The 26,349-nt window shown below is 42.3% G+C and overlaps 1 protein-coding gene across 5 annotated transcripts in view; it reads right to left on the bottom strand.

The window, feature by feature from the left end:
* Sestd1 (SEC14 and spectrin domain containing 1) overlaps positions 1–26,349 on the bottom strand; it is a 94,288-nt gene that overhangs the window by 42,504 nt on the left and 25,435 nt on the right. For 4 of the 5 annotated variants that reach the window (XM_031370747.1, XM_031370748.1, XM_031370752.1 and 1 more), the window contains 3 exons: positions 11,063–11,131; positions 7,583–7,691; positions 554–644 (listed from right to left, as the gene is read on the bottom strand). In XM_031370747.1, the coding sequence (XP_031226607.1) occupies positions 554–644; positions 7,583–7,691; positions 11,063–11,117 (255 nt within the window). In that variant the 5' untranslated portion in view covers positions 11,118–11,131. Of the gene's footprint in view, positions 1–553; positions 645–7,570; positions 7,692–11,062; positions 11,132–26,349 lie in introns of those variants that run through there. The other variant, XM_031370751.1, reaches the window with a different exon arrangement.

Raw genomic sequence — 26,349 nt, forward strand, 5'->3', positions numbered from 1 at the left:
AGAGCTATGAAACAAATTTCTAGGATCTAAGTTTTTAGTGTGATCATCATAATCCCTAATTTTTATTGTTTTCTTTGAGGCTTTTTTTTTTTTTAAGCTACCTAGCAGGGAAAGACATATAAGGCTCAACTGCAAACCTTTTTCTGACCTGACTTGACCACATCTACTTCCCAGCTAACCAATAAGGAGCCCAGGGGCTGGAGTGGGGCTGGAAGCATAGCATACCACGCGCCCAGTTGATACCTGGGTTCCCAGACTTCATGTGACAACCACAGGCTCTCTCGCTCAGGCTACTTCAACATGACATACTATTTTCAGCCTATAAAACCTGTACATCAAGGTGAGATTTAACTCTACCACATAAATTTTAAGATTCAGAAACTGAATTTAAGCAATCCACTGGTGGTTGTGTGGAATCTTGGTTTTAGAACTATAGCACTGCTGAGAAGCCTGGGCACAGTTTGATAATAAAATGTGCTTGCTATCTTCATCATGATATCCTGCTATAAAATGAAGCTCTCTTCCTGATTGACAGACAAGGGGAACTAATTACCTGCAGCATTAAGACAACTGTCTTCACCACATTCCACTGAGACTTCCTGCCATCCACGATCACAGTGAATCCTCTGGCCTTACATTTCTCACTGAAACAAAACACAATTATGGGTGTGAAACAAGGTCCGGACTTTCCTCATAACCCTGAAGGGAGAAGGCAAGAGCGTCAACAGTAGGTGGGATACAGTTCACCTCGTGTGACCTACCTACAACACCAACCAAAAAAACTCTCTAGAGTACTCCTCCCGTTTCTACCATTGCTTTTCTCATTTGGGGAAGTATTAATCACAGGCTAATTTGGAAGGAAAATACTGAGAAAACACGGGAAAGTTAAATTCTTAAAAGTGATGACATTAGAGTACCATTCATACAACAGAGGCAGCCTCTCAATTTCTCCATCTATAAAATGGATCAAAGAGAGCCAGGTAACCACCAACTGCAACATGCCTCATGTACTTACCAGAATTTAGGATTTATGAGGAGATAGCTTAAAACAGGTGGAGAACAATAAACTATTACTAAACCCCTGCAGACTGGTTTCTTTGTCCATAGGAAATCTAACAGGATGAGGTCTTACTTGCTTTACAAATTGACTGAAAGCTTGTATGTGCCACAACTGATCCATCATTGCTTTGATTTTATCATTCTTAGTCATGTGACCAGCAAATGCTATCTGCGGTATTGTTGAGATATGTTGTACTCTATTTAATTGTTCAAATATTTGCTAAAGGTAATGGCCACTACATGGAAAAGTTCTGTTCTAAAGACAAAGTGAAGCTGTTATTACTGTTACATTATGTACATTATGTATAGTAGAGCCACAACTGTCCAGTAGTTGATACAAGTTACAAAACAGATGGCCCTGCCCAATATTACGCTGGGAAGCCAGACAGGAACATTCAAATGTTATCTGTCTTGTACAAAATATACTGCACAGGCAAATCCACAGAGCAGATCAGTGGATGACTGACGTAGGAGGTAACAGGCAAATGAGGAGGGGCTGCGAATATACAAAGATTCTTTTGGACTGATGAACACTATTTGGAGTCAGTAGGGTCATATGACTCTATGACTATACTACAAACCACTGAGGTGCATACTTTATTAGAAGGGTATTTTATGACAAGTTAGTGAAATTTGTTTTAAAAATGTAAGTACTCAATGTTGGGATCTGCATTGCAAAAAATAAAGTGTGTGTGTGTGTGTGTGTGTGTGTGTGTGTGTGTGTGTGTGTGTGTGTCTAGGCTTACAATAGCAGATAAACACTTGACCAGACACTCAGTTGGTATTTGTAGGTGCAAGCAACAAGGAAACTCCTAGAAGTCTGCACCAATAATGCATACACAAAGGCTTCTATGCCTTAGTATGACTACAAGCCCAGAAAGGCCAGCCAAGACAGGGGGCTGGGTGCTGAGTGGCCTCTGGAGAAAGGCAAGAACTTAGAGTCTCCTAAGGCTTCAAAGAAGTTTGGAAGAAATGGAGCCAAGACAAAAATTTCCAGTGTGGGCCTGCTACCCAAGTACTCACACCACTCCCAATGCTTGATGCTTTCTTATTAGCACCTATAATCCTGAAATGTAGGACTCATAACCATTTGTTAAATACATTTTTAAAAAAAATTTAATATTTCAACACATATAATAAATTAATCTGCAGGTTAATACTATGAAAGTAATGAAGCTTGAAAATGTCATCTGTAACGATCTTAAAGGATAAAACACTGAATCTTTTAGAGTACTTAAAAAGACCTTTAATTTTAATTTACTTACATTTTTCACTAAGATAGAAAATGAAAATATACACAACCCTATGATACTATTTCAAAACTGCCAACCACATGGTATTTCAGATGCTTTGCAAAAGGCATGTTCACAGGCCTGGGGTGCTATAAATTAAGATTCATATATCTGTTTAGAGCAATAAACAGAGAGAAAAAAATTGGGACCCAGACTCCTCAGAGCCTTTCAGGGGTAACAAGGCTGGGTTAAAACAGCTCTTTAAAAGAAATGAGCATACTGAATAGCCTCACTTCCAACTCAGGAGAGCTTTCTGAGGGCTTTCCAGGGCCAGGACCCCATGCTCGTAACTATCTCTTGATTTTCTCTAAGGGTTCTTCTTTTGCTCAAAGTCCTGCTGATACGTGTCAGCACTGGCTGACCATCCTTTTATTATAATGCTGTGTACAGAATTCCTCTCCATCAGAGAACATGCTTGCAGAGTATCAGAATGTTCGTCTACTAAGACTGTTAACTTGTAGCGCAATGCTTTGAGATCAGAAGGGCATGGGCGATGACGTCTGACAAAGCTGAGTCAGAATAGAATGGCTGTGATCCCAGACCATGACCTACATGGTCGTGACTGAGCCCAGCCTCTTCTCCTAGCACTGTGCTCCTCTTTTAAATTGCCCTATGCCTCAGGGCCTCTGCACTTGACAATGTTCTTTCATTTCATCATCTTGGTAAAATGTCACCTCACTATTTAGTAAGCTGCCACTGATGCTCCTGAGTCTCCATGTCTGCTTTCTCGGCATGTGGGTGCCTAACATGTGAGTATGTGTTTGTGGCACTTGTGTGTCTGGCCTTTAGGGAATGCTGACCACTCCTCTGTTTCATTCCCTACTTGCTCAACACCTAGAACACCTAAGAGCCCCCATAGGCTCTCACATAGTCACCAAGACTTCTGGCCTCAATGTCTGTGTGCCTTGTGCCATCTCCTTCAGACTCTTCCTTCTGAAGTTCTATTAGGAATGATGTGAGCAGTTCCTATAGGGCATCCTATAAAAGACTTAGGATGCAAAGCCAGAAGATGGTTTCTGTGGTTTCTAACCATGACATTCTCCATCTCACAGTAAGTTCTTTTTGAACTTGAAACTAGCACGATTTTACATATTGCCAAGTGCTATTTAAATAATTTTTAAAGATACCCAGGGTTTCTTTTAGAATGTAATACTTAGGCATCTTGTCAATTACCAGAGGTAGCAGTTCCAGGTCTTACGAGCATTTACTAGAAGCTCTGATTGGACACGACCGTGATCCTGACATAGTGGGAGGAGACAGACTTGGAACACAGTGCTTAGTGGCAGACTGAGTTTGCTGCCGGGTTTGGCCAAGCTGTCTGTGCTCACCATTCTGTTCCCTCATGGGGTGAGAGAACACGGCTCCTCTCAGAGGGACAGGAAAACTGAATGACTGAATATTACCTACTGCTTCCTTAGATGTGGGGAATGCTTTCTACATCTACCTCCAGATCCCCATCCACAGTCAATCCTGGGGGCTGGTATGATTAAAGTTCAAAAACAAAATCAAAGCAACCCACTAGCTTGCTCACCAAACAACTACTGTGTTCCCAATAGCCAGTTATCAGGTCCTATAAACCCGCATAGGTGTACACAGAGCACTGAAGAAAATGAAGCCATCAGGGAAATAAAGGCAGAAACTGGAGCTGAGCACAGAGCAGTGAAAAACGTAAAGTATAACACCGTCTCCCTTCCCAGAATATGAAAAGACAGAAACAAAGTGCTTCAGTGTCTACTTCACATTCATCATTAGTGAAATAGCATAAACTCTGAAAACTTATGAAGAACTAAATAATACTTATAAAAAATCAAGAATTATAGTTAAGTACGTCACTAAGTTTGTAGTGTGTGTATAAGACAGAAGAGGCAAGCCAAGCACATTAGTTCATTTAGGCTGTTTGGCCTTCCACCACCTGACCCACTACATGCACAGTTCTGAGTGGACACAAGTCAGGAGATGTGGGTTGATTTGCTCTGCCTTCTCTTAGCCTTAGCTACTTGCTCTTCTTGCAGGCTGAATGTGATTCCATAAGTCTGGTTTGTCATAGCAACCTCCTCCCAGGTGAACGCTTCATTGTGAACTCAGCCTCAAAGACAAGCTACAGTGTTGGGATACATCCATGGAAAAGTAATGTGTGGGCCTGGAGTCCTGCTTGCCCGTTCTTATTACACTGTACTTACTTATTTATGATGTGTGTAGGTTATACCACAGTGCACATGAGGCACGTCAGAGAACAACGTGCAGGACTTGGCTTTCTCCTCCTACTACAGGGGTCTTGAGTGTGACACTGGCAGTTAGGAGTTGGTAGCAGGCACCTTTATGCACTGAGTCATTGTGCCCGCTCTTAAACTGTGAACTCTGCATTTCATCTGAACTTCCAAAACAGATTTCACAGCAAATGCAGCTACAATGATTTCTACTAATTTGAAGAAACACACAAGAACAACAACAACAAAGAAAACCCTTGTTGGTCAGTGTGACCAACAGCAGATTCTAGCCTCACTCTATGACAGACAACCGGTGCGTGATCCTGAGCAACCCAAACCACTTAGTTTCAATTCCTCAACTAGCAAACAGGGAAGCTGGCCCTGATGGTTAATCAGCAGCTATTTTCAGGATTATTAACTGTGAGTCTACCTAATCTTAGTTACCTAAAATGAGGAGTTCATCATTTAATGGAAATTTATAATGCTCTGGTAATTTTCCTTTTCAGAAAGAAAGAAAGAAAGAAAGGAAAGGAAGAAAGAAAGAGAAGGGGGAAGGAAGGAAGGAGGAAAGAGAGAGGGGGAGGGAGGGAGGGAGGTAAAGGGAAGGAAAGGGGAGGGAAGGGAAGGGAAGGGGAAGAAAGAGAGGAATAAAACTTTTACTTGAAGATTTGTACTTCTCCAATACTGTAAGGCAAGCAGCAACAAATCATTAAATGATCCTTCTATAATGGAAGTAGGTCTGTGCCCTAGTTAGTTCTGTTGATTACTTGACACATTGAGAAGAGGGAACCTCAGTGCAGACCTGCCTATGTCAGACTGGCCTGTGGGCAATGCCATAACTCGGCATTGAGTCTGGGATGTATAAGAAAGGTGGTTAAACACACACCTGGGACAGGTTAACAAGCTCCTGTTGGTTTCTGCTTCAAGCTCCTACCTTGAATTCCTGCCCTGGCTTCCCAAGATGATGAACCATAGGTCAAATAAACCCTCTCTTCCCCCAGTTGCTTTGGTCACAGTGTTTACTACAGCAAAAGAAATGAAACTAGGATAGACACTGGCACCAAGTGCATAGGTAGATAACCATGACCCTGGGAGCAGGTCAGCAGGCACTGCTCCTCTGATGGCACCAAGTGTGTGGTGCTGAAATTGGAATAGCTTTGGAAGGTCTGTGGAAATATTGTGGAGGCCATTGAGCACTCAAAGGTTAATAAACTATTGTGGGAATTGGCAAAATAATACTAAATGCAATGTAGACAATAGAGACTTGACTTGCGCAGTTCTGGGGAAAGTCTGAGCGCCCCTCAAAGACTATCGCATTTGTGTAATGTTTGCTTGTTTAAACTTATTTATTTATGTATATGAGTATTCTACATGCATATACACCTGCATGCCAGAAAGAGGCATCGGATCCCATTACAGATGGTTGTGAGCCACCATGTAGTTGCTGGGAATTGAACTCAGGACCTCGAGAAAAGCAGCCAGTGTCCATAAGCGCTGAGCCATCTCTCCAACCTCTTGTATGATATTTTGGATTAAGAATCTGTGGCTGAAGAATCAGCTATGGTTAAAAAAGACCAGCACCACTAAAGTGAAGCCTTGGCTTTATTGAGCCAATAGTTACTAGTTAGCTGAGGCAAAAAAAAAAAAAAATCTGTGCTGAAAATTTAGGGAATATTCCCTGAGGTCAACACAGTACTCAGAAGCTGTAGCCCAGAGAGGACCACGCATAGCTGCATCTTCAGCTGGAGGCCGAAATGTATCCCCATATGGAACTGGCCATGATGGCTGCAGGACTGAAGGGGTCCTGGAGAGAAGCTAAGACTTAGCACTGTGAGAGGTCAAGAAAGACCATTGGTGAAGGTGCAGCCTTGGCTGCAGTAGAGACCCCAGAATGGTGGAGATGCCAGAACCATGGGCTACCATCCATCAAAGCGCAGAGGCACGTGTGGTGTTGGGCTAGCCTGAGCATAAGCCTACCATACAAGTCATGAATGTTGTGGATGGCAAAGCAGAAGTGGGGAACCTGTCCTCAAAGGCCAGAAGAGGAAATCAGATCTCTTAGAGGTTCAGGTGGTTACAAGACATCTAATGTGGGTGCTGAGAGCTGAAGTCAGGAAGAACAGCAAGCGCTCCTAACTGCTGAGCTATCTCTGCAGGCCCTCTTTTTGATATTGAAGTGGCTGGTAGAATTAAGCAAACAGGAATTTTTGAGATTTTTCTTCAGACAAGAACTATGAGAATTAAAAACTCACGGACCCATAAGCTAAATTATGTATATGGGTTTTTTTTGTATTTTTAAAAGAAAAAATTTGAAGACTAAAAGATTTTGCTCATATTAGAGACTATAACTTAACATAGTGAAGCAGTGAACTAAAAGAAAGATGTTTATGTAGATTAAGGTATCTCTCTTTTTTCCTGTATGTGTGTGTGTGTGTGTATGTGTGTGTGTGTGTGTGTGTGTGTGTGTGTGTGTGTGTGTGTGCGCGAAGTGTTACATGTCTGTGTAGATGTCTATACCTGCATGCACATGAAGGCCAGAGAGGGATATCAGGTGTCCTGGTTCTATCAACTCTCCTGAAACAGGATCACTAACTAAGCCTAGACCTTGGCTGGCAGCCACCAAGCCCTAGCAATTTTTCCGTCTCTGCCAATCACAGTAATGGGGTTAAAGGTGGACTTACAAGAGGCTATGCTCAACTTCTTACATGTGTGCCGAGCACTGGGACTCCGATCTTGCCGTGCCCTTAGACATGAGCCTCTCCCTTGCCTCTAACTTCTTTCTGAAGCTCCATGATATACAAATGCTTAACCTAATGGTTCTTGAAAGGCTGAAAGTACATATTTAGAAATCTGTGTGCTGTGCAGTGCATCCAACAGTACAGTTTTTCATCTATGTACTGTTATCAGACACTGGTACTAGCCTTAAACTGTAATTTCACTGCTGACAAAGTATGTGATACTTCAATAGCAAGAATCAATAGGAAACAATATTGAAATTGAAGAAAAAGACACCTTTAGAGTCACCTTGGAATGCTGAGTAGATAATCCAAAGTGACACTCAGCTCATCCATATTTGTCTGTTCAAGACATAACGGAATTGTCAAGATGAGTCCACTGCGTCTGTCCTTTCCTCCTACAGAAAAGAAACATTTAAGATTTATCAGATATTAAGATGAAATACGAATAATGTTTTAATCCATTGTTATTAAAACAATTATAGGTTTAGAGTATAGTTTGGAAAATATCTAATGACTATCTGTAGTTTATATATGCTTATAGTAGTAAAGGAAAAAAGTAAATAAATAAGTATGCTTAAGAAAATGCATCTCTGAAATCTTCATCAAAACCAAAATCATTTTCATTTTCTTCCATTTAGTCTGCTGCCTAATTGAATCAACACAGCAAACACTTCCTGTGTGCCCAGTACAATCAGGGTTTCCAAGTAAAACAAATTTGCATCTGGAAAGAAAAGCTTTAAGTCATAATAAGAGTATGAATTACTATCACTAATTTGCTACACTGTATCTTCATAGAAAATCCATTAAATACTATAAAAAGGGATTGAGGCAGCAGAAAAAGATGATTTAAGAAAAATAAGCTGTGATAAGTATAAGAAAAGTAAAGTCTTGAGGAAAAGCTGTAGAATTTTTTAAACAAGTTACAAGAACATCCCATGATGGGAGATGACCTGACTTTACTCACATAAGAAACATAAATCTACATGTAATATGAGAAGCAACGGAAGGCTGCCTTCCTACATGATAGATTTAATTGATTCATTCAGCAAATAACACACTGAGTTACCGCTGTGTACAGGCAGGATAGCCAACTGCAAACTGCTCACACGGCAGTAGACACAGCCCTGTACAGTTGAGAATGTGGAGCAAGACCTGGAGGTTCCAGCAAAAAGCCAGGGAGTGGAACACACCGAAATCTCATGTGTGTTAAGTCTGTCCTATTTGCCCTAAATGTTCAATGTAAAATGTAACCTGTAAACCCAGCCTGATGGAACATGCCTGAAATCTCAGCACTTGAGAGGTAAAGGCCAGAAGGCAGACAGCAAGTTCAAGGCCCGCCTGAACTACAAAATGAGATGCTTACACAACCAAGGACTATGGATACAGCTTGCCTATCTGCTGAAGACCCTGAATTCAATTCCCAGCACAGCATATGAATCAAGCGAACCTGTAAAACTTTGATTCACACCAGCTATCTTCCAAATCTCCATTCATGTTTGCTCATACTGAAGCCCACTGTCAGAACCAAGTGACATTTACAACAGCTTTAGAAGGTTAAAAAAACAAAAACAAAAACAGCAAATCTCGAAGAAAACAATTCTGTATAATCTCTAGCAATTCATCACTAAAAACTGAAAAGCCTGAGGTGAAAAGACTTCCATTAGTGACAGAAATGCAATTCGAGGCATGACAGCCATTAAGGGCTATTTTCTATGCAACTGTTGATATTGAACCACTTTGTCTAACATCAATAAACCACAATTTCAGAGGGTTCGACCTAATACACAGTGATTCAATAGCATTTTTGTTGATTAGAATATAAATTTAAAAAAAATGGATTACACAGGTGATTCCAAATGATAGTAGCCCTTGGGTGATTCTCTTGGTATGAAAAGATTTTTCTTTAGTATTAAAAAAAAGTTTGAGAATAAACTGGCTTTAAGCTATAATGGTCAAGACATAAAAATTTAAGAGTTGGCAAGGCACTTGTTGTTTCTTTTGTTTTGTTGAGATAGAATCTCTCAACATAGCTCTGGCTGTCACGGAATTCTCAACATGGACCAAGCTGGCCTTAAATTCAGAGATCCACCTGCCTCTGCCTCTGCCTCTTGAGTGCTGGGATTGAAAATATACACCTCCATGCATGGCTTGGGTAAGGGAACTTTCATTTGCTCTTCAAAGCTGACAAGCTTTACTTGTGTGTTTAAACTAAATTCACAGGGGTTCACATTTAGACTGTGAGTGACACTTTGGGATTTTTCTTTGGGGAGGTCAAGATGATACTACCCTGAACTCCACACCCTCAGCTTTTACTATGGGTAAGAAAATAACCACTGATGTCAAAGTGTAAGAGTCACAATGCAAGAGAAAGAAACAAAGACCTCCAGGACAGCTCCGATCAACAGGTTCGAATGCTGTAAGACACCAAATGTTACAGGTGGGAAGAAAACAGCAGCATCCAGGAGGGACAGCAGCATGGGAAGACAGGCACTTCAATATGGGAGCAAGACAAACAGAAACAAGCTTCCTGGCACACCCAATGCCTTCAAGACAGCTGGTATGTTTGGATGGTTGGTTGGTTGGTTGGCTGGTTAGTTGGTTTTCAGTTGTTGTTTGAGACAAAAATCTTCTAGAGCATAGACTGGCCTTAATCTTTGATTCTCCTGCCCTAGCCTTATAAAAGCTGGGATTCTACAGGTGCACAGACACCTCCAATAATGTACATTATCAAACAATCATTATAAAATTTAAAAGGCTGCAAATGTAATAATTAAAATATTATTTGTATACAACACCATGGAGACAAATGAAATGCCAAATGATAATACAAGTTTTAAAAACACACAAACATTAGATTTCAGCTTTTTTTTTTGTCCTTTATGATCTTCATCAGGAAAACACATCAACTTATGAAGACACATCAGATGATCAGATGTTTAGGGTTAAAAAAGAAATTAGAATTATCAAGACAATGACAAGGCCTCAAGGAAAAGGAAAGAAAAAGAAAGACACTACAGTCTGAGCAAACCTATATGGTAGGACTCTAGAGCCTACAGTCTGCCGATAAACTCAGTTATTCAGATGCCAAAGTCACTGTGTGCAATGAACCACACCAAAGCTCTCTCGGGAGCAGAGGATCCTCCACCTTCCCCTTAGATCATCCTAGTGGATGTACACTTCATATTAATAACATTAAGCAAATTCAGCACAGTACAGGGAAGAGCTGAAGTGGCATTCTGTAACTCTTCCAGTGCAGTGGAAGTTTTCTGGAGAATGAGAGAGGACAGGGATCCGAACAACTCACTCCTGGAACAACCGCTGACATGCTAGCCCATCGGCGGCACTTACTACTCAATGTTTCCTTCAGAAGTAAGAAGTTGTGATTTCAGCAGTGTGGTGGTCACTTTAGTCAATCACAGAACAGAATAAAAACAAGACCTCGAGGAACCAGCAGTGACATCACAGCAACTCATCAAAGAAAGGCCGTGAAAACAAAACCTGAATAGAGACTGGAGCCCTGGCTCAGCAGCTGGGAGCACAGACTGCTTTTGCAGAGGGCCTGCATTCAATTCCCAGCACCCACATGGTGCTCACAACTGTCTGTAACTCCAGTTCCAGAGGATCTGGCACCCTCACATACACATTCAGGCAGACTGAACATCAGTGCATATAAAAATAAATAAATCTTTAAAAACAAGTTTATAAAAAGAATTACATGTATTTCTTTCAAGCAAATTGGAAGCAGCTTAGCTTCCAGAGCACACACCTGACAGGAAGGCCAGCTTCTTTTTCAGGACAGGCAGGATCACCGAGGCCTCCATTTCTGTCCTCGCCTCTGAAAAGGGAGTGAAACGTCAGCTACAACACAACAAGTACTCCATGAAATTCATATTTGTGATTGTTTATCCAGGGTGTCTCAATGTGAGTGAAAATAAGCAGTATTTTGAGCCAGTTAAATCTTTTTTTGTAGGGAGCTGTAGATTTTTTAGTGGCATCCCTTTCCTTTACTCCCAGTAATCCAGTGATTCCAGCCCCCTTGCCCCCAGCTGTGAGCTGTTGCCAAACATTCCTTAGTAGGTAAAGTTGCAGTTGGCTGAAAACCAGAGGCTTAAGTGTTTTTCAGAGCAACATTCCTGGGCCAGAATACTAGCTGTAGACAGCAATAGCTCAAAAATTACTTCAATTATTTTATTAATCCATCAAGTAGGCAGTCAGTCTTCCGTCACTTTCCATATTACACAGCTTATTCCAAATATCCGATTCCCTCTGTCACAGTAGTAGCAGCATTCTCAAATTTCAACCTGTCTTTCCTCCTCCCTAACACCTCAGAACAGACTGGAGCTTTTTACTTCAAGGTACTTCTAAAGGCAGACTTATTACCAGAATCATTGGTCCACATTTCACAGCTTTAAGTCTGCAAAACAATCTATTTATTAGCTTTGTTTGTTTCTTCTGCGTTGTAAAAGTTGTTGTTTTTGTTTGAGACAGGGTCTCGCTTTGTAGACCAAGCTGGTCTGGAACTCATTATGTACCCCAGGCTAGTCTCAACCTTATGGCATTTCTCCTGTCCGCCTCCTGAGTGCTGAGTTTATCTTTTAGGGAAAAATACAATTTACCGTTTGGTTTTCCAGAGTCCACACAGTCACAGCCAGGGTTTATGGCTACCTACAAAAGGGAAGACTCAGTAGTCAGGGCTGGGAGCAAGACAGTTTTCCTTAAATGGAGGTTTTGGCAGGGCAGGCCTTCCAAGACTCCGCCAGTCCACTGTACTACTAAAGAGGATTTGAGAAGAGAAGGACTTTTAAAAAAACAATAAAAGTGAATGCTCAGCTCTACTGTCCTCATATGAGAGTAAGCAGCACATATGAGAGTTCTTCACCACTTCCCTCCTCCACAGCCGCTCACCCCACCCAGCACAGGGCAAGCAGGCCCTGGAGAGCACTGGGACAGCCAGGGAGGGCTGTGCTCTTTGGATTCTGTGTCCAGCAAAGATCTGCCAGGAGCCGATCCCATTTCAGCCACTGTGCTGTTGGCTGGAACAAAACACTCAAGCTGCAGCCCTGTCCTGCAAAAACTACAATATTTAAAACAACAACAAAAACCCTGTATTTGAAAAAGAAAAACAAATATAGTCATCAGATAATGGCTAATTAAGCAAGACTAATTAAGCCAGTGAAGTATTTTACAGGTTTTGTGGTTAAGAGAAAAACAAAGACAAAAAATACCACCTGCCTACAAAGAAAACAACCTGTCAAACTAATTGATGTAGCCTTCAGTTTACTCCTGAAACGCTTGTTTTCAATTTGCTTTCTTCGTTCTGATCCTATATTACCCAGCTAACAGAAAGGAGTTCACACAACCTCACATTTTTACATCCTAATCGAAAACCTATAGCATTTCATGTTCTAGATCAATACTGTAGTTTGATGAGTTATCAGCTAGACAAGAACCCAGCCACCTTGTGTTCCTGCCTGAGAGCTTTCCTCCCGTGATCACCTTGCTGGAGCCCTGATCTCAAGTTTGATAATGATGTTAATAATGATTATGGTAATTAACATTTACCTTACACTCAAGTGTTTATTACAAACATTGCCCTTTTCTAAGTGACTTCTGGTATTGACTTATTTAATGTTCCCAATATTTCTGAGGTTAAGAGCTAGCTGATTCAGTATCACACTGCTAGTGAGTGTGGGAGCTCGGACTCAGAAGCAGACAATCTGGCTCCTTCCAGACCACTTTCATGATATGCTATCACCTTAATAATCAACAGCTCTGCAAATATCCAGTGACATCAATCAAACAGCAAACTCGTCTAGACTGGATGCAAATAACAGATATGCAGCAAAATAAAACACACATCCTCAGTCTCTGTCCTTCAAATAGAACTCTTCAACCCCTAGGGATTTCCTGAGTGATAGGAGTAGCTTTTCTCACTGCTAAACTGCCCCTTCCCATCAACCCGTGCTAATAGAGCATGCGATGGAGCCTCTACAAGTTCAGAGAAGCCTGGATTGCCATCACGCTCCCCAAAACTCTAAGGAGGGTAGGGGAGCAGAGGCTCTAACAATCACCAGTATCCCATAATCAACCAGACTACACAGTAAGACATCTGTTGGTCAGGCAGTGGACACACACGGTGCAGGGAGGGTAGCAGGGCTAGACAAGGTCGAGGTTCTGAAACCCCTACATACTTTACAGCATGTGTGTCATGCTGGGTTATGCCATTCATTATGGAGTGAGGAAATGGCTTTCTTTCCTGCAGCCCAAGTCCTTATAGTGAATTACCAAATCTAAGGAGGACATGGTCCTGAGAGACAGTGAGCTGGAGCCTACAACATAAGTAGCCTGAGACTCAGGACCTGCTTGCTACAGGCATCCAGAGTGAGGTCAGTTGAGTGAGATTCAGCCTTTAAACTCACAAGTTTGGCACTAACTCCAGAACTTAGTACCAAATGAGGTGAAGAGCAGTGTGTAGAGAACTGAGTAAGGGGAACCCCTCATACTTTGTGTCAGAAGTGTGTGGTAAAGACAGTGATTAGTATGCACAGGAATACAGTACCCTAAGAAGTGAAAACAACACCTACTACAGAAATTACATTTGACCTCTCTGAAAGCTAGAAACAGAAAGCTGCTGAGGCAGGTTATCAGTATGATGTGTCCACAGGGAAAGCTCAACCTTGCAGCAACCCCCCCCCCCATCACACAGTAAAACTGGCTTCCTAACCAGGTTGTTCCTATCTGGTTGTAAACACAAGTTCTGAACTACCTTCAAGTCCTTCTGGATCTGACGCCTGCTGCTTTGTACAACACTTGTCTGATAAGATTCCTCTTCTCTGCAGGTCAGCAGAGTAGGGAATTCTCCTTTGGTCAAGGGGACTGTGAGTGGACTAGCGGGCAACACTACAGTTCAGATCTTAGTGGACAGTGTCTCTCATCACTTCCTGCTTTGTTTGCAAAGTCTGTTGTCAGGGCTGCAGAGAGGCTGGGAGGAAAGAACACTGGCTGCTCTTTCAGAGGACCTGGTTTTGGTTCCCAGCACCCACATGGCAGCTCACAGTGGTTTGTAACTTCAGTTCCAGAGATCAGATGCTTTCTTCTTGCCTCCATGAACACCAGGCACACAAGTGGTGCAGAGATAAATGCATAGAAAACACGCACACACATAAAATTAAAAAGCAATTTAAAAAATCATGGCGATTTTGACCTTTGCCACAAGAAGGCCCTCATTAAACAATAACCAGGAGACAAGACTGTGCACTCCTAAAATCCCACAAGACCCAAGAAACAATGGCCACGTGAGACCCTGGGAGTACAGATTATGTTACCTGGCAAGCCAGGTTACGGATTTTATGCCAATTAACACCAGTTTAATTGTTTACCACTGAGTTTTCCTGTGTTCAAAGGGGCAAACATGAACTTCCATCTTGTCCTGTAGGTAAGTTCACCCGGGCAGGCTGGTGCCCTGAAGCAGCCTTCTGTTTTCTCCCCATTTCTTCAGAGACAGCTGCTAATCCCAGACTCTCCTTCAAAGTGTGGCAAAATACTTTTTTCCCAACAGCTTATTTATTCATTTTGGGGGTCATGTTGAAAATAACAAGGAGCAATGAGAAATATACATCTGGGGAAACATGGGGTATAATAAAACAAAACGAATAAATGTAAGGCATAGAGAGAGTCTCCACTCTACCAGCCTCTCTCTCTGCTGCCACTAAAGAAATGGGCAACAGGCAAAACTGGAGGTGATCGCACAGCTAAGTTAGTTCTGCACTCTATGCCCTAGGGGCCAGAGAGATGGCTCATCCCTCAAGAGTCTTGCACTCCAGAGGACCAGGTTCAGTTCCCATCATCCTCACTGAACAGCTGATTGCTCCCTGTAATTGTAGCTCCAGGGAGTCTGGTGCCCTCTTGCGGTCTCCCTGGCATTCACTGTTCAAGACATAGACATAACATTTAAATTTCTTTTTAAAGTTGTTCTGGCTTAGCTTTTCAAGTGTTTACAGAACCATTTTAGAAAAACAACTTGCTTCTCTCTATGTTAATGCCTTGTGGAAAAGTTAAATTATGTATAAAGTACAGAAAATGAAGACAAGCTCTTATGAAATGTGTGTAACCCTCACAGTACAATATTACTGACAAGGCAGGCCCAGCTCCTACTCTCTCTGCCAGGGCAAATATAGGTATCAATTATTCTTCACAAGAAAGGTTACTCACCCCAAATATATGAATGAATCATATTCTCAACCAAAGAGTAAAGCCATCAAGGGACAGTAACAGTGAAAGCTAGCTAGAAAGATGTACTTCTTAAAAATTTGCCAAGTAAAGTAGGGAATGCTTAACAAAACAAAGTAAATTGAGAAACATGTAACTGTGCTTTCATAGTTCATATGCGGTCATTAAAACAGGCTTCTTCTGAACATGATTTATTAAATAAAAAGAAAATTAATAAAAAGCTATTATATAAAAGGGACAGAAAACCAGGACAGCACTGGAGGCTCCTGAGGATAAAAGGAATCCATCCCTGGCTGCATGTTAGCTTCAACCACAGAGATGCTTCTGGAAATAATCTGGATTTCAACTGTTTTGGTTCTCAATGCCGTAAGTAACTAAGTTGAATCTTAATATCATTTCTTGATACAAAAACATAAATGTCACTGGTTTCCTTCTAAAGCAAGAAGTGACTAACTGAGAAGCAGAAATGCACTAAGTTCTCCTAATAGCTGTGCCTACTCTAGTTTGATCAGCTTTTCCAAGATCTGAGCTGAAAGAGCAGAAGGACAATCAAGTGGTCATGTTGGTATTGTGTCTTCCCAAGAGCATAGAAAAAAAGCATTCTACATCTGTGCCTTTTCATCTACTACTGAACAGACTTATAGAACAACCTACCAGATGGAGGCATGACTAGGTGCTAGACACCCCTGCATTCAGAAATACCAGAAGCAGTAAGGCACTAAAGAGCAAAGTAGATAAAATAATACAACCAAACACACAGCCTAGTCCTCACATCACTGCTAAGTTCTCAAATGCCCCCAGCCCCTGATGGCAGCCACACCCTCACCCTAGCCCCAGCAACCCACTGGATGCCTAGAGGTGAATTCTAAAGGTGGCCAGAGAAGTCAATAACTGCCATCAATGGGCAGCCATTAGAGGGCAGCAGAGCATGTCCTGAGAAGCAGGACAGGACAATTACAGGCCTTTTAATCAAGGCTCGGCAAATTACACTTCAAAAGAGATTATAATTGATGATATGTGTGGGGTACTGGAACTCTTCTTTCAATAAGGATAAATCAACCAGTCTGCTTGGAAAATTCAGTTAGATTCTTTGAAGAGTGTTTTTTTAACAACCAGAGAAAACCCATTAGGATTGCCTGAGGCTACCTAAATCATCTCTAATAAATCTACATCATGTAGACACAGAATGGTGGTGAACAAAACCAGAACACAGTCTCCAGAGCCTTCTATTTCCAGGAAAACATTGAAACGCCACTTTCCTTAAAAGCAGGTTAGGAATAGTTTCAACTGTTGGTTTAAAAAAAAAAATCTTTGAAATATCAACAAAGCCAAGCACAGGACTCACTGCTTCCTGCCTGGCTCACCATCCCCACCACAGACCTGTGCAGACATGAGTACCTCTCAGGAGCAGGGTGACACTGGGGAACCTCTCAGGAGCAGGGGGACACTGGGGAACCTCTCAGCAGCAGGGTGACACTGGGGAACCTCTCAGGAGCAGGGGGACACTGGAGAACCTCTCAGCAGCAGGGGGACTCTGGGGAACCTCTCAGCAGCAGGGTGACACTGGGGAACCTCTCAGCAGCAGGGGAACACTGGGGAACCTCTCAGGAGCAGGGTGACACTGGAGAACCTCTCAGCAGCAGGGTGACACTGGGGAACCTCTCAGCAGCAGGGTGACACTGGGGAACCTCTCAGGAGCAGGGGGACACTAGGGAACCTCTCAGGAGCAGGGGGACACTGGGGAACCTCTCAGGAGCAGGGGGACACTGGGGAACCTCTCAGCAGCAGGGTGACACTGGGGAACCTCTCAGGAGCAGGGTGACACTGGGGAACCTCTCAGCAGCAGGGGGACACTGGGGAACCTCTCAGGAGCAGGGTGACACTGGGGAACCTCTCAGCAGCAGGGGGACACTGGGAAACTTCATGGGACTTTTTTGTTAGTACAGGTGCCAGTATGATTGGTAACCTAGTTTTAAAACAATACTGACAGTTTCAAATGAAAGAACAACAATCCTCTGGAAAGACTTGAAATTACCATGGTAAAACAATGGCTGGCTTTCCTCACGTCAAACCCCAAATCCCAACCCTCTGCACCTTTATGTCCTGTGGACCTGGCCAGCTGCAAACTTCTCTGGGCTATCATCAAACCACTATCCCCTGACCCTGCTTCTAGAGGGAAGTGTTTGGCTTAGTTGTTATTGTTGATTTCTTTTCCTGTTCTCCACGATGATACACACACACTCCATTAGGCTGAACTCAGACTAAAGCTCACTCCCTAGACACTAAAGTTCCTAATACATTTCAAAGGAGGTTCAGTGAAATATGTTTCAAGGTCCCAGGCTACAAACAATAAGAGTATAAATTAATTTTAATCCTGTTACTCGTATGTTAGGTACCACATAGGAAATAGTACTTTGGTTCAAATGAAATATTACCTATAAAGCACATTGACATTTTTGGACTGTTTATTTACATAATGTAAAAAGGTTTACCATTACATAAAAAGTTGCCCCCCATCAAAACCATTTTAATTTTTATTTTATGGGTATGACTGTATTGCCTCCTTGTATTTATGGACACCGTGTATACTAGTAGGCCAGAAGAGTGCACCTGATGCCCTGGAACTGCAGCTACAGATGGCTGTGAGCCACCGTGTGGGTGCTGAGAACTGAGTCAACTCAGGTTCTCTGTAAGAGTAGCCAGTACTCTTAAACCCTGATCCATCTCTCCAGACCCAGAAAACTCCTTACTTTTATGGGCATAATCACTGGCTCATGGGTCCTCACCTGTGATTCTACAAACATCTACACAGTATCTCATTTCATCAGATGAAAAAACAGGGCTGGAGGAATACTTTGCTTGGGTTACACAAATGAACAGCTGGCCACTCCCAGAAGAGGAATCACTGCATCTTATGCCCACCTTTCCATCACTGTGGGTGGATATTGTGATATACAAATGTTAGCTTGCTAAAGCTGTAAAGAATTCAAACAAACAGAAGTGTCCAGAAGGAAAAATCTGAACATAGATGAATAGATGATGTACATTTAAGGAGTAAAAAAAAAACAAACAAACAAACTAAAAATATGCAAGCTGCATGCTCTTACACGTCTGCTCAGTGCACCACCAATGCTTAGCACAATTCACCCCAACACCAAGGTGGCCAGAGCAGGAGGCTACCTTGAGCTTCAGCCTCAAAGACAAAGACCTTCCAAAACTGCATGCACTTTGGATGATAATAAGGTCACATTTTCTAAAGAGTTCCTTATCTGTTCTGGAGACTGGGAAGTCACTAAAGATCTTGGTTGCAGCCAGTTCAGGACCTGGTGAAGGTACTCCTGGGTGGCACTATTTGGATATCCTCACAGGATGGAGGCAAAGGGAGAACCACTCCATGTTCACAGAGCAGGCAGAGCAGTGAAAAGGAGTGCTCACTCCCCTTAGCTCAGACGGTCCACAGCCTCTACATCCATCACTTCCTGGAGCACGCTGCCTGCCACGCCCACAGCCTCTGCACCCATCACTTCCTGGAGCATGCTGCCTGCCACGCCCACAGCCTCTGCACCCATCACTTCCTGGAGCACGCTGCCTGCCATGCCCACAAAGGAGACCAAGTCAGTCTTGGGATACTGAGATGCCTGCCACAGCACCAGGATCTAAGGAGGAACAGATACTTGGAATAGGACTGATAATTTGTCAGTAACTGTTAAAAGTGAATAATGTGTAAAACTGCTTTTTCCCAGTTCTTTACCTTTGAAAATGTCTGTGATAAATGTCCAATGCAGTAAAATCTTTAAACATGCAAATGGTGAAAAGGGGAGTTTTAAACAACAGTTACCAGGGTTTTTTTAATTTTAAAATCAACAAGAAAGTCAGATATAGTAGTGCATGCCTATAATCCCAGCAGTCTGAGGTTGGAAGAAGTAGAAGTAGGGCTGATTTGTAGGACAGCTTGACCTATATACTGAAACTGGAGAAAGAGAGAGAGGGGCTAGAGAGAAGGAGAGAGAGAGAAAGAGAATATGAATTTAGGAAACAGACTGTGCCCTTAAAGTGTTCCCACATTCACTGTCATAATCTAATGGTGTTAATGGGTAAGGACTGTGTGGACCCATGTAGGATCGCTGAGGAGGGATGAGTGCTATTCCAATAAATTCCATAGGTAGAGAGTAAGACATGGTGGCAGGCAACTGTGAGGGTGTGCAGAGCTCCAGCTCTGCCATTTTCTTGGCACTCAAACTTCTAGTTGCCATGTCTTTCTCGCTTAGAGAGTAGTTGCCTTCTCAGCAGCCTCCCTCTCTATCACCACTACCATGAGACATACTTGTTTCAGGTGATTAATTACTAGGAAACATTATGTCTATAATACATACTCACTGTGACAGGCAGACAGTAAGGAATGACTGGGCAGACAAGAAGGCAGGTCCACTAAGTAAAGCGTCAACAAATATCATAAATGTTATAGTTTGAGCCAGACAAATAGAACTCTAAACTGTGTGCATGCTGCACATTAATATTTAAAAACATGTTCTGCATGTCATAACAATGCATCCTACCTATGCAGTCAATAAGACAAACAGTCCCTGTTTCTGAGATCAAAGCAGGCGTGGTCTCCGCTGTCTGAATGCTCCTGTCTGCTGGCCTAGGAGAATGCCCACACTCCACCCGCAGCCAGTGCACAGCACTTGGTGACTAAACCCCCTCCTCACAATCACAACAGCTTTCTCACTTAGGAAAATCATTAGAAGTAAGAAAGTAAGATTAGATAATTTTAAACTAACCCAAACTCTATGAATACAGAGTGAATTTTCTTTGAATAGAATATTAAGTTACATAGTTCAGGGACACTTGCTGAGTCGTCTAGGCCCTGGCCCCATGAATGGAGAGACACTTTCTAAAGCTGCCTCTATGCTCAGCCAACTCTAACTTCAGGCTCTGGGGATGGCTTACTTGATTTTACCACTTACACACTGAGTTTTCATCATCTTTATTTCCACACTTGCACACGTCATTATTTACTGTACACATTTCCCACTTCCTGAGGTTAAACTTCAGCTTGTATTACAGTAACCAGCATAAGCCCCATCTCACTCACGTTTTCACTTTACTGCCTATTGATGCTTTTCGACTTGTAGCTTCTCCTAGCAACATTAGATGACTTCTGACTCTGGTCACCCATTGTCACTTGGCAGAAGACTCTGATTTGTGATTCATAAGAGAATTGAAGAGGAAAGTCTAGGGTCCCTCTGGATAGCTAAAAAGAAAAGCTTTTACTGCCATGTATCTTTCACTTTCATCATTAACCACCATAATCACCATACTCTACATATAAGATGGTGACAATGGAGATTAAGGCAAGTGTCTACTATAAGGCATGCAAACATTTTTTTAAATGAAAAACTGTAGCAATTATTTTACAAAAAGTAATCTGAGGTTCCTGGGTACATGTGTATGCGTGTGTGCATAACTTGTGTGTGTATGTGTGTGTGTGTGTATGTGTGTGCGCGTGCATGCATGTTAAATAAAAGACAGGGTATAGCTCAGTTAGAAATGTATTAGGCCCTGGCTTCACTCCCACTGCTAAAAGGTAAAGTAGGACTTAAAGGACTCTTTCCAAGGGGCCACTGCTTCCTATGCTCAGCAAGTGCACCAGGGCACACTTCCTGCTTCAGTGACTGCACTGCCAGTCCATTCCTAGCTGCTGCATCCTGGGCTTGAACAGGATCAGAGTTACAACTAGATTGTATCTGGAGCCAACTGACAGGAGTCAAATCCTGACTGTGCTTCCCACTCAGCATTAGTTTCATGGTATGACAGAATTCTTCTATTAAAGCCCCCTTTTAGTTCAAACTCATTCACACAGGCTTCAAGGTTTAAATGCTGAAACAATCACACTTCCTGACTCCTTCCCCTATGGTGTTCTCTATGACTGGGAATCTACCATGACATCTGTCAACCACAAAGGCAGCAATCTATTCATGGTACCCAATCCCTCACACTGGAAAAGTATATGCTACATCATGTGTTGACAGGCAACTTCTATTTGCATTAAGAAACATCAAGTGAGGCGGGAAGGGCAAACATGAAGAGCCTTAAGACTATTCTGGCCTAAACATCATACTTAACTGGATTACATATCTTCCACACTTCTATTCGGAGGGTTATACTGCCTTTTTAACTAAGATCAACCTCTGTGTTTTGGGAGATGAGAAGCTCTACTAAGGATTTGTGAAAACAATTGCCCCACCCCCAAAAATGTGATGCTTCTACCTTAACACACAGAGTGGACAGCTATGGTGGTTTGAATATGCTTGGCCTGGGAAGTGGCACAATCAGGAGGTATGGCCTGTTGGAATATGTGCAGCCTTGCTGGAGGAAGTGTATCACTGTAGGGGTTGGCTTTGAGACCCTTCTCCTAGCAACCTGGAAGACAGTCTTCTCCTGGCTGCCTCTGGATCAAAATGTAGAACTATAGGCTTTTCCAGACCCATGTCTGCCCAAATACTGCCCATCATGACAATAATGAACTAAGCCTCTAAAATTGTAAGCCAGCCCCAGTTAAATATTGTCCTTTATAAGAGTTGCCATGGTCATGATGTCTCTTCACAGTAATGAAAACCCTAAGACAGTAATAAATAATGGAAGGCTGAAATCCCAGGGGATTATTCTTCATAAAACAAAGCACACAAAGTTCAACATGAATACTAGTTGGCACTACAATGTGTTAAGGAATCAGATGCCCACTCTGTTCTCAGTAGGAGGAAAAGTACCATATGACACAGTTTCACAACTCAAATTAAGTGAGATATTAGTGACCAGCAAATCTACATCTCCCAATAGGTCTTTAAACCTCTATACCTGCAATACAACTTCAGGCCAGCTACTAATTTTAAGTCAGGTAGAAAATACAACTCCTGTTTTTGTGGAGATATTTCTAAGGATTTCCCTTTAGCCCTTAGATAATAAAGATTGGATTTAGGAAAATGGAAAGTTGTACAGGATAAAGAGGATAGTAACAGAAGACCTGAAACTAACTCAAAATCATACAGAAAGGTAAGGCCACCATCAGTGAAAAATCCCTGCAGAATTTAACAGCCAGCATCATTATCAAGACTGGCCAGAAGCAGGCTCAAAAGGGCAGACATAGGAGGGCAAAGCTTCAAAGGTATGTAGGTACCAACTTGGCCAGAGGATGTTAATGGTTGCTTAAATGTGATTCCTTACATGCCCAAGAGTGTATTTGGAGACATTAGCATCTGATCTGAGGATTAGTCAAAGAACACTACACTCTCCTTCATAAGGAGAGCCGCTCAATAGACTAAAGGTCCAAACAGAACCCAAAAGGAAAGAAAAGTTGAACTGTCTGCCTCATGGCCTGGGTGACAAGACCTTAGTCTTCCACCTTTGCCCTGGAACTTAACACTGCGGTTCTCAGTTCTCAAGCTTTTAGTTTCAGACCAGAAGGTACAGACAGGCTCTCCTGAGTCTCTAGATTGTAGACAGCAGATCCTAGGGCAGTTCAGCTTCCAGGATTGTGTGATTCCATTTCTTATGAGACACTGAGAAAGAAAGAGTGAGTGCATGTTCTCTCCTTCCTGTGGTTCTACTTCTACCTCCACTATTATGTGAAAGAGAGAGAGAGAAAGAGAGAGGGAGGGAAGGAGAGAGGGGTCAGGGAGAGGGAGGGAGGGAGAGGAAGGAGGAGGGAGAGAGGGAGGGAAGGAAGAGAGAGAGAGAGGGAGGGAGGGAGGGAGGGAAGGGCCTTCCCAAGGAAGTGAAGAAAACTATCACAAAACCCAACCAACCGTATTACATACACTGGCAGTGTAGGGTACCTTAATTTGGTCTACTAAAGGAACAGTCCTGCCACCACAAGAAAGCTTACAGAGTTAACTAACCTTGATCCACAGAGATCCGTGGAGACTGAATGGACCTAGGCCCTCTACACATGTGTAGCAGTTGTCCAGCTGAGTCTTCATGTGGGTCTCCTCAAGTGGGAGCAGGGCTGTCTGACCACATGGCTTCCTTTGGACTCCTTTCCCTAACTGGGCTGCCCTGTGGCAGTCTTGCTTGGCTTAGTATGATTGGGCTGGTTGATGTCCTTGAGAGGTCTCCTCTTTTCGGGGCAGAAGTGAAAGAGGGGTGGGTGGGGGAGGGGAGGGGAGAGAAATTGGGAGGTGAGGGGCAGGGGAAAGCTGCAATTGGGATATAAAGTAAATAAAAAACTTAGTCAATAAAAAAAGATTCTATCTGTGAAAAAAAAAGGAACGAAACAGTCCTGCTCACAAATAGTCAGAAGCTATCTCCATCTATGAAGACTCAGTATCTTCACTTACAATAAACTAGTATAAAAATATAACTAGAACAAGAAAGCTGCTAAAAAAAAAAATAGCAGGAGAGTAAAGGCCTTAATAACCAAGCTAAGCTTAATTATCTCTCTTTAAACAAGCATTCTGGGGGCATGAAAAAAAACACTTTAAATCAGAAATTTTAAATCTAAAAGCAAAAACAAAAAGAAACGAGGAAACGAGGTGACTGGCTGCAGCACGAGATACAGTGAAACAGTGTTGGCACTGACGTCAGGCTATGTCACTACAGTCCAATAAAAACTAAGAAAGGCAACCTGACTGCCCCACACATGGCCCTGCTAAAACTAAATGAGTCACAAAACAAAACAAAAATTTATCATCCCGTGAAAGAAACTGGGGGCTTGACAGGGAGGAGAGGAAAAATAAGAAAAACAAGAATACATTATATGCATGTATGAAAGTGTCACATAACACAATTAATAAAAAGAAAATATAAAAATAAAATAAACCATTTTAATCTTTTAAAGTCTTTCTACAATGAGCCTTCCAAAGCCAAAGTGATCATCTATACGGCTATTACTAGCGCATATTTGTTTTGAGCAGTACATTTGTACTCGAGCATGCACTTGTGTGCTCTTTCTTAATATGGCTCTCTCCCCTTCTTAGTGACACTAAAAGACAATTTATTTTTATTTTATGTGTATGAATGTCTGATTTATATATGCTTGGTCCAGTGAGTGGCACTATTAGAAAATGCGGCCCTGTTTGAGTAGGTGTGGCCTTGTTGGAGTGGGTGTCACTGTGGGTATGGGCTTTAAAACCCTCATCCTAGCTTCCCGAAAGCCAGTTTCTTCATAGCAGCCTTCAGATGAAAACACAAAACTCTCAGATCTACCTGCATCATGCCTGCCTGAACACTGTCATACTCCCAGCTTTGATGATACTAGACTGGATCTCTGAACCTGTAAGCCAGCCCAAATTAAATGTTGTTTTTATAAGAGTTGTCTTAGTCAGGGTTTCTATTCCTGCACAAACATCATGACTAAGAAGCAAGTTGGGGAGGAAAGGGTTTATTCAGCTTATACCAGCCAGTACAAGAGTCATGGTGTCTGTTTACAGCAGTAAAACCTAACGAAGACAGAACGTTTTCCCCAAATATATGCATATGCACCTATGAGAGCCTGGTGTGCTCAAAAGGTGTCACATCCTCTGGAACTGGAGTTGTGGAGGTTGTAAGATGCTGTGTGGATCCTTGAATGCTGAAATCTGAACCCCAGTCCCCTGCATAGAGCAGAGCTTTAATCACTAACTCATCACTCTTGTACCGTATCTTTAAATCTGTACTGAAAACATTCAGGATGGGTTTGGAGAGACAGAGAGAGGCTAAGAGCATGCACTACCTCCAGAGAGTGGAGGTCTATTCCCAGTACCCATGTCTGGCCACTCACAGCTACCTGGAACTCCAGTCTTAGGGGATCAAAGCCCCCTTGTCTGGCCTCTGAGAGCACTGCATCATGTGCACACACTCACAATTTAAAAATGAATAAATAGTCATGCCACGGGTGGCACATGCCTTTAATCCTAGCACCAAGGAGGCAGTTTGAGGCCAGCCCTGGCTACAGGGCAAGTTCCAGGACAGAACCATCTCAGATAGTAGACAGATAGACAGACAGAGGCTTCATTTAAAAAAAAAAAAAAAGGAAATGAGCAAGATTCCTATACAATATCAAAATAGGAAGTGGAAATACTATGGGCATTCAGCCATATAAGAATACATCTATAAGATTCTGCTGCAGCACTAGTCACGACTGGAGGTCCAAACTGAAATAGCCTGTGTTCACACAGACATACAGAAGACTGGCTGAATAAAGAGTGAATAAACTACATACTAGAACCAGGCTGGGTGGCATCTGCCTTCATTCCTAGAAACAGAGGAAGAAGCCAGCAGAACACTGTGAGGTCAAGGCCACCCTGGTCTACAAAATGAATTCCAAGCCAGTAAGAACCAAAGTGAGACCCTGTCCCCAAAAGATAAATAAGAAGTATGCAATGGAATGACATATAGGTCTAAAACACATAACTCTCTTCATTTATTAGGAAATAATTCCGCTATCCAATAAGCATAATAGAGCAGGGAAACCTAAGTACATTCAGTGTAAGTAAAAGGAAAGTGTGGGTCTCTGATTCTTGGGATGTTTTCCTTCTGTTTGTCTTGACCAACCCTGTGTGATAGTTGCTTTATTTTAGTAAATTTTATTTTGTTATACTTCATTATTATCCCTTAGAAGCCTGTTCTTTTCTAATGAGAGGCAGGAAAGGGTGGATCTGGATGGGAGGGGAGGGGGGAGAAATCAGGAGGAATAGAGATGGGGAAACCACAATCAGAATACATTGTGTGAGCAAAGAAGATATTTTCAATAGTAGGAAAAATAAATAACAAAAAATACTTCATCTAAAAAATAAAAACATTGGTTATACTTAAAAAACAACAACAAAGATGATACCCATTTATCTG

This window comes from Mastomys coucha, unplaced genomic scaffold (genome assembly GCF_008632895.1).
Source record: "Mastomys coucha isolate ucsf_1 unplaced genomic scaffold, UCSF_Mcou_1 pScaffold15, whole genome shotgun sequence".
Classification (NCBI taxonomy): Eukaryota; Metazoa; Chordata; class Mammalia; order Rodentia; family Muridae; genus Mastomys; species Mastomys coucha.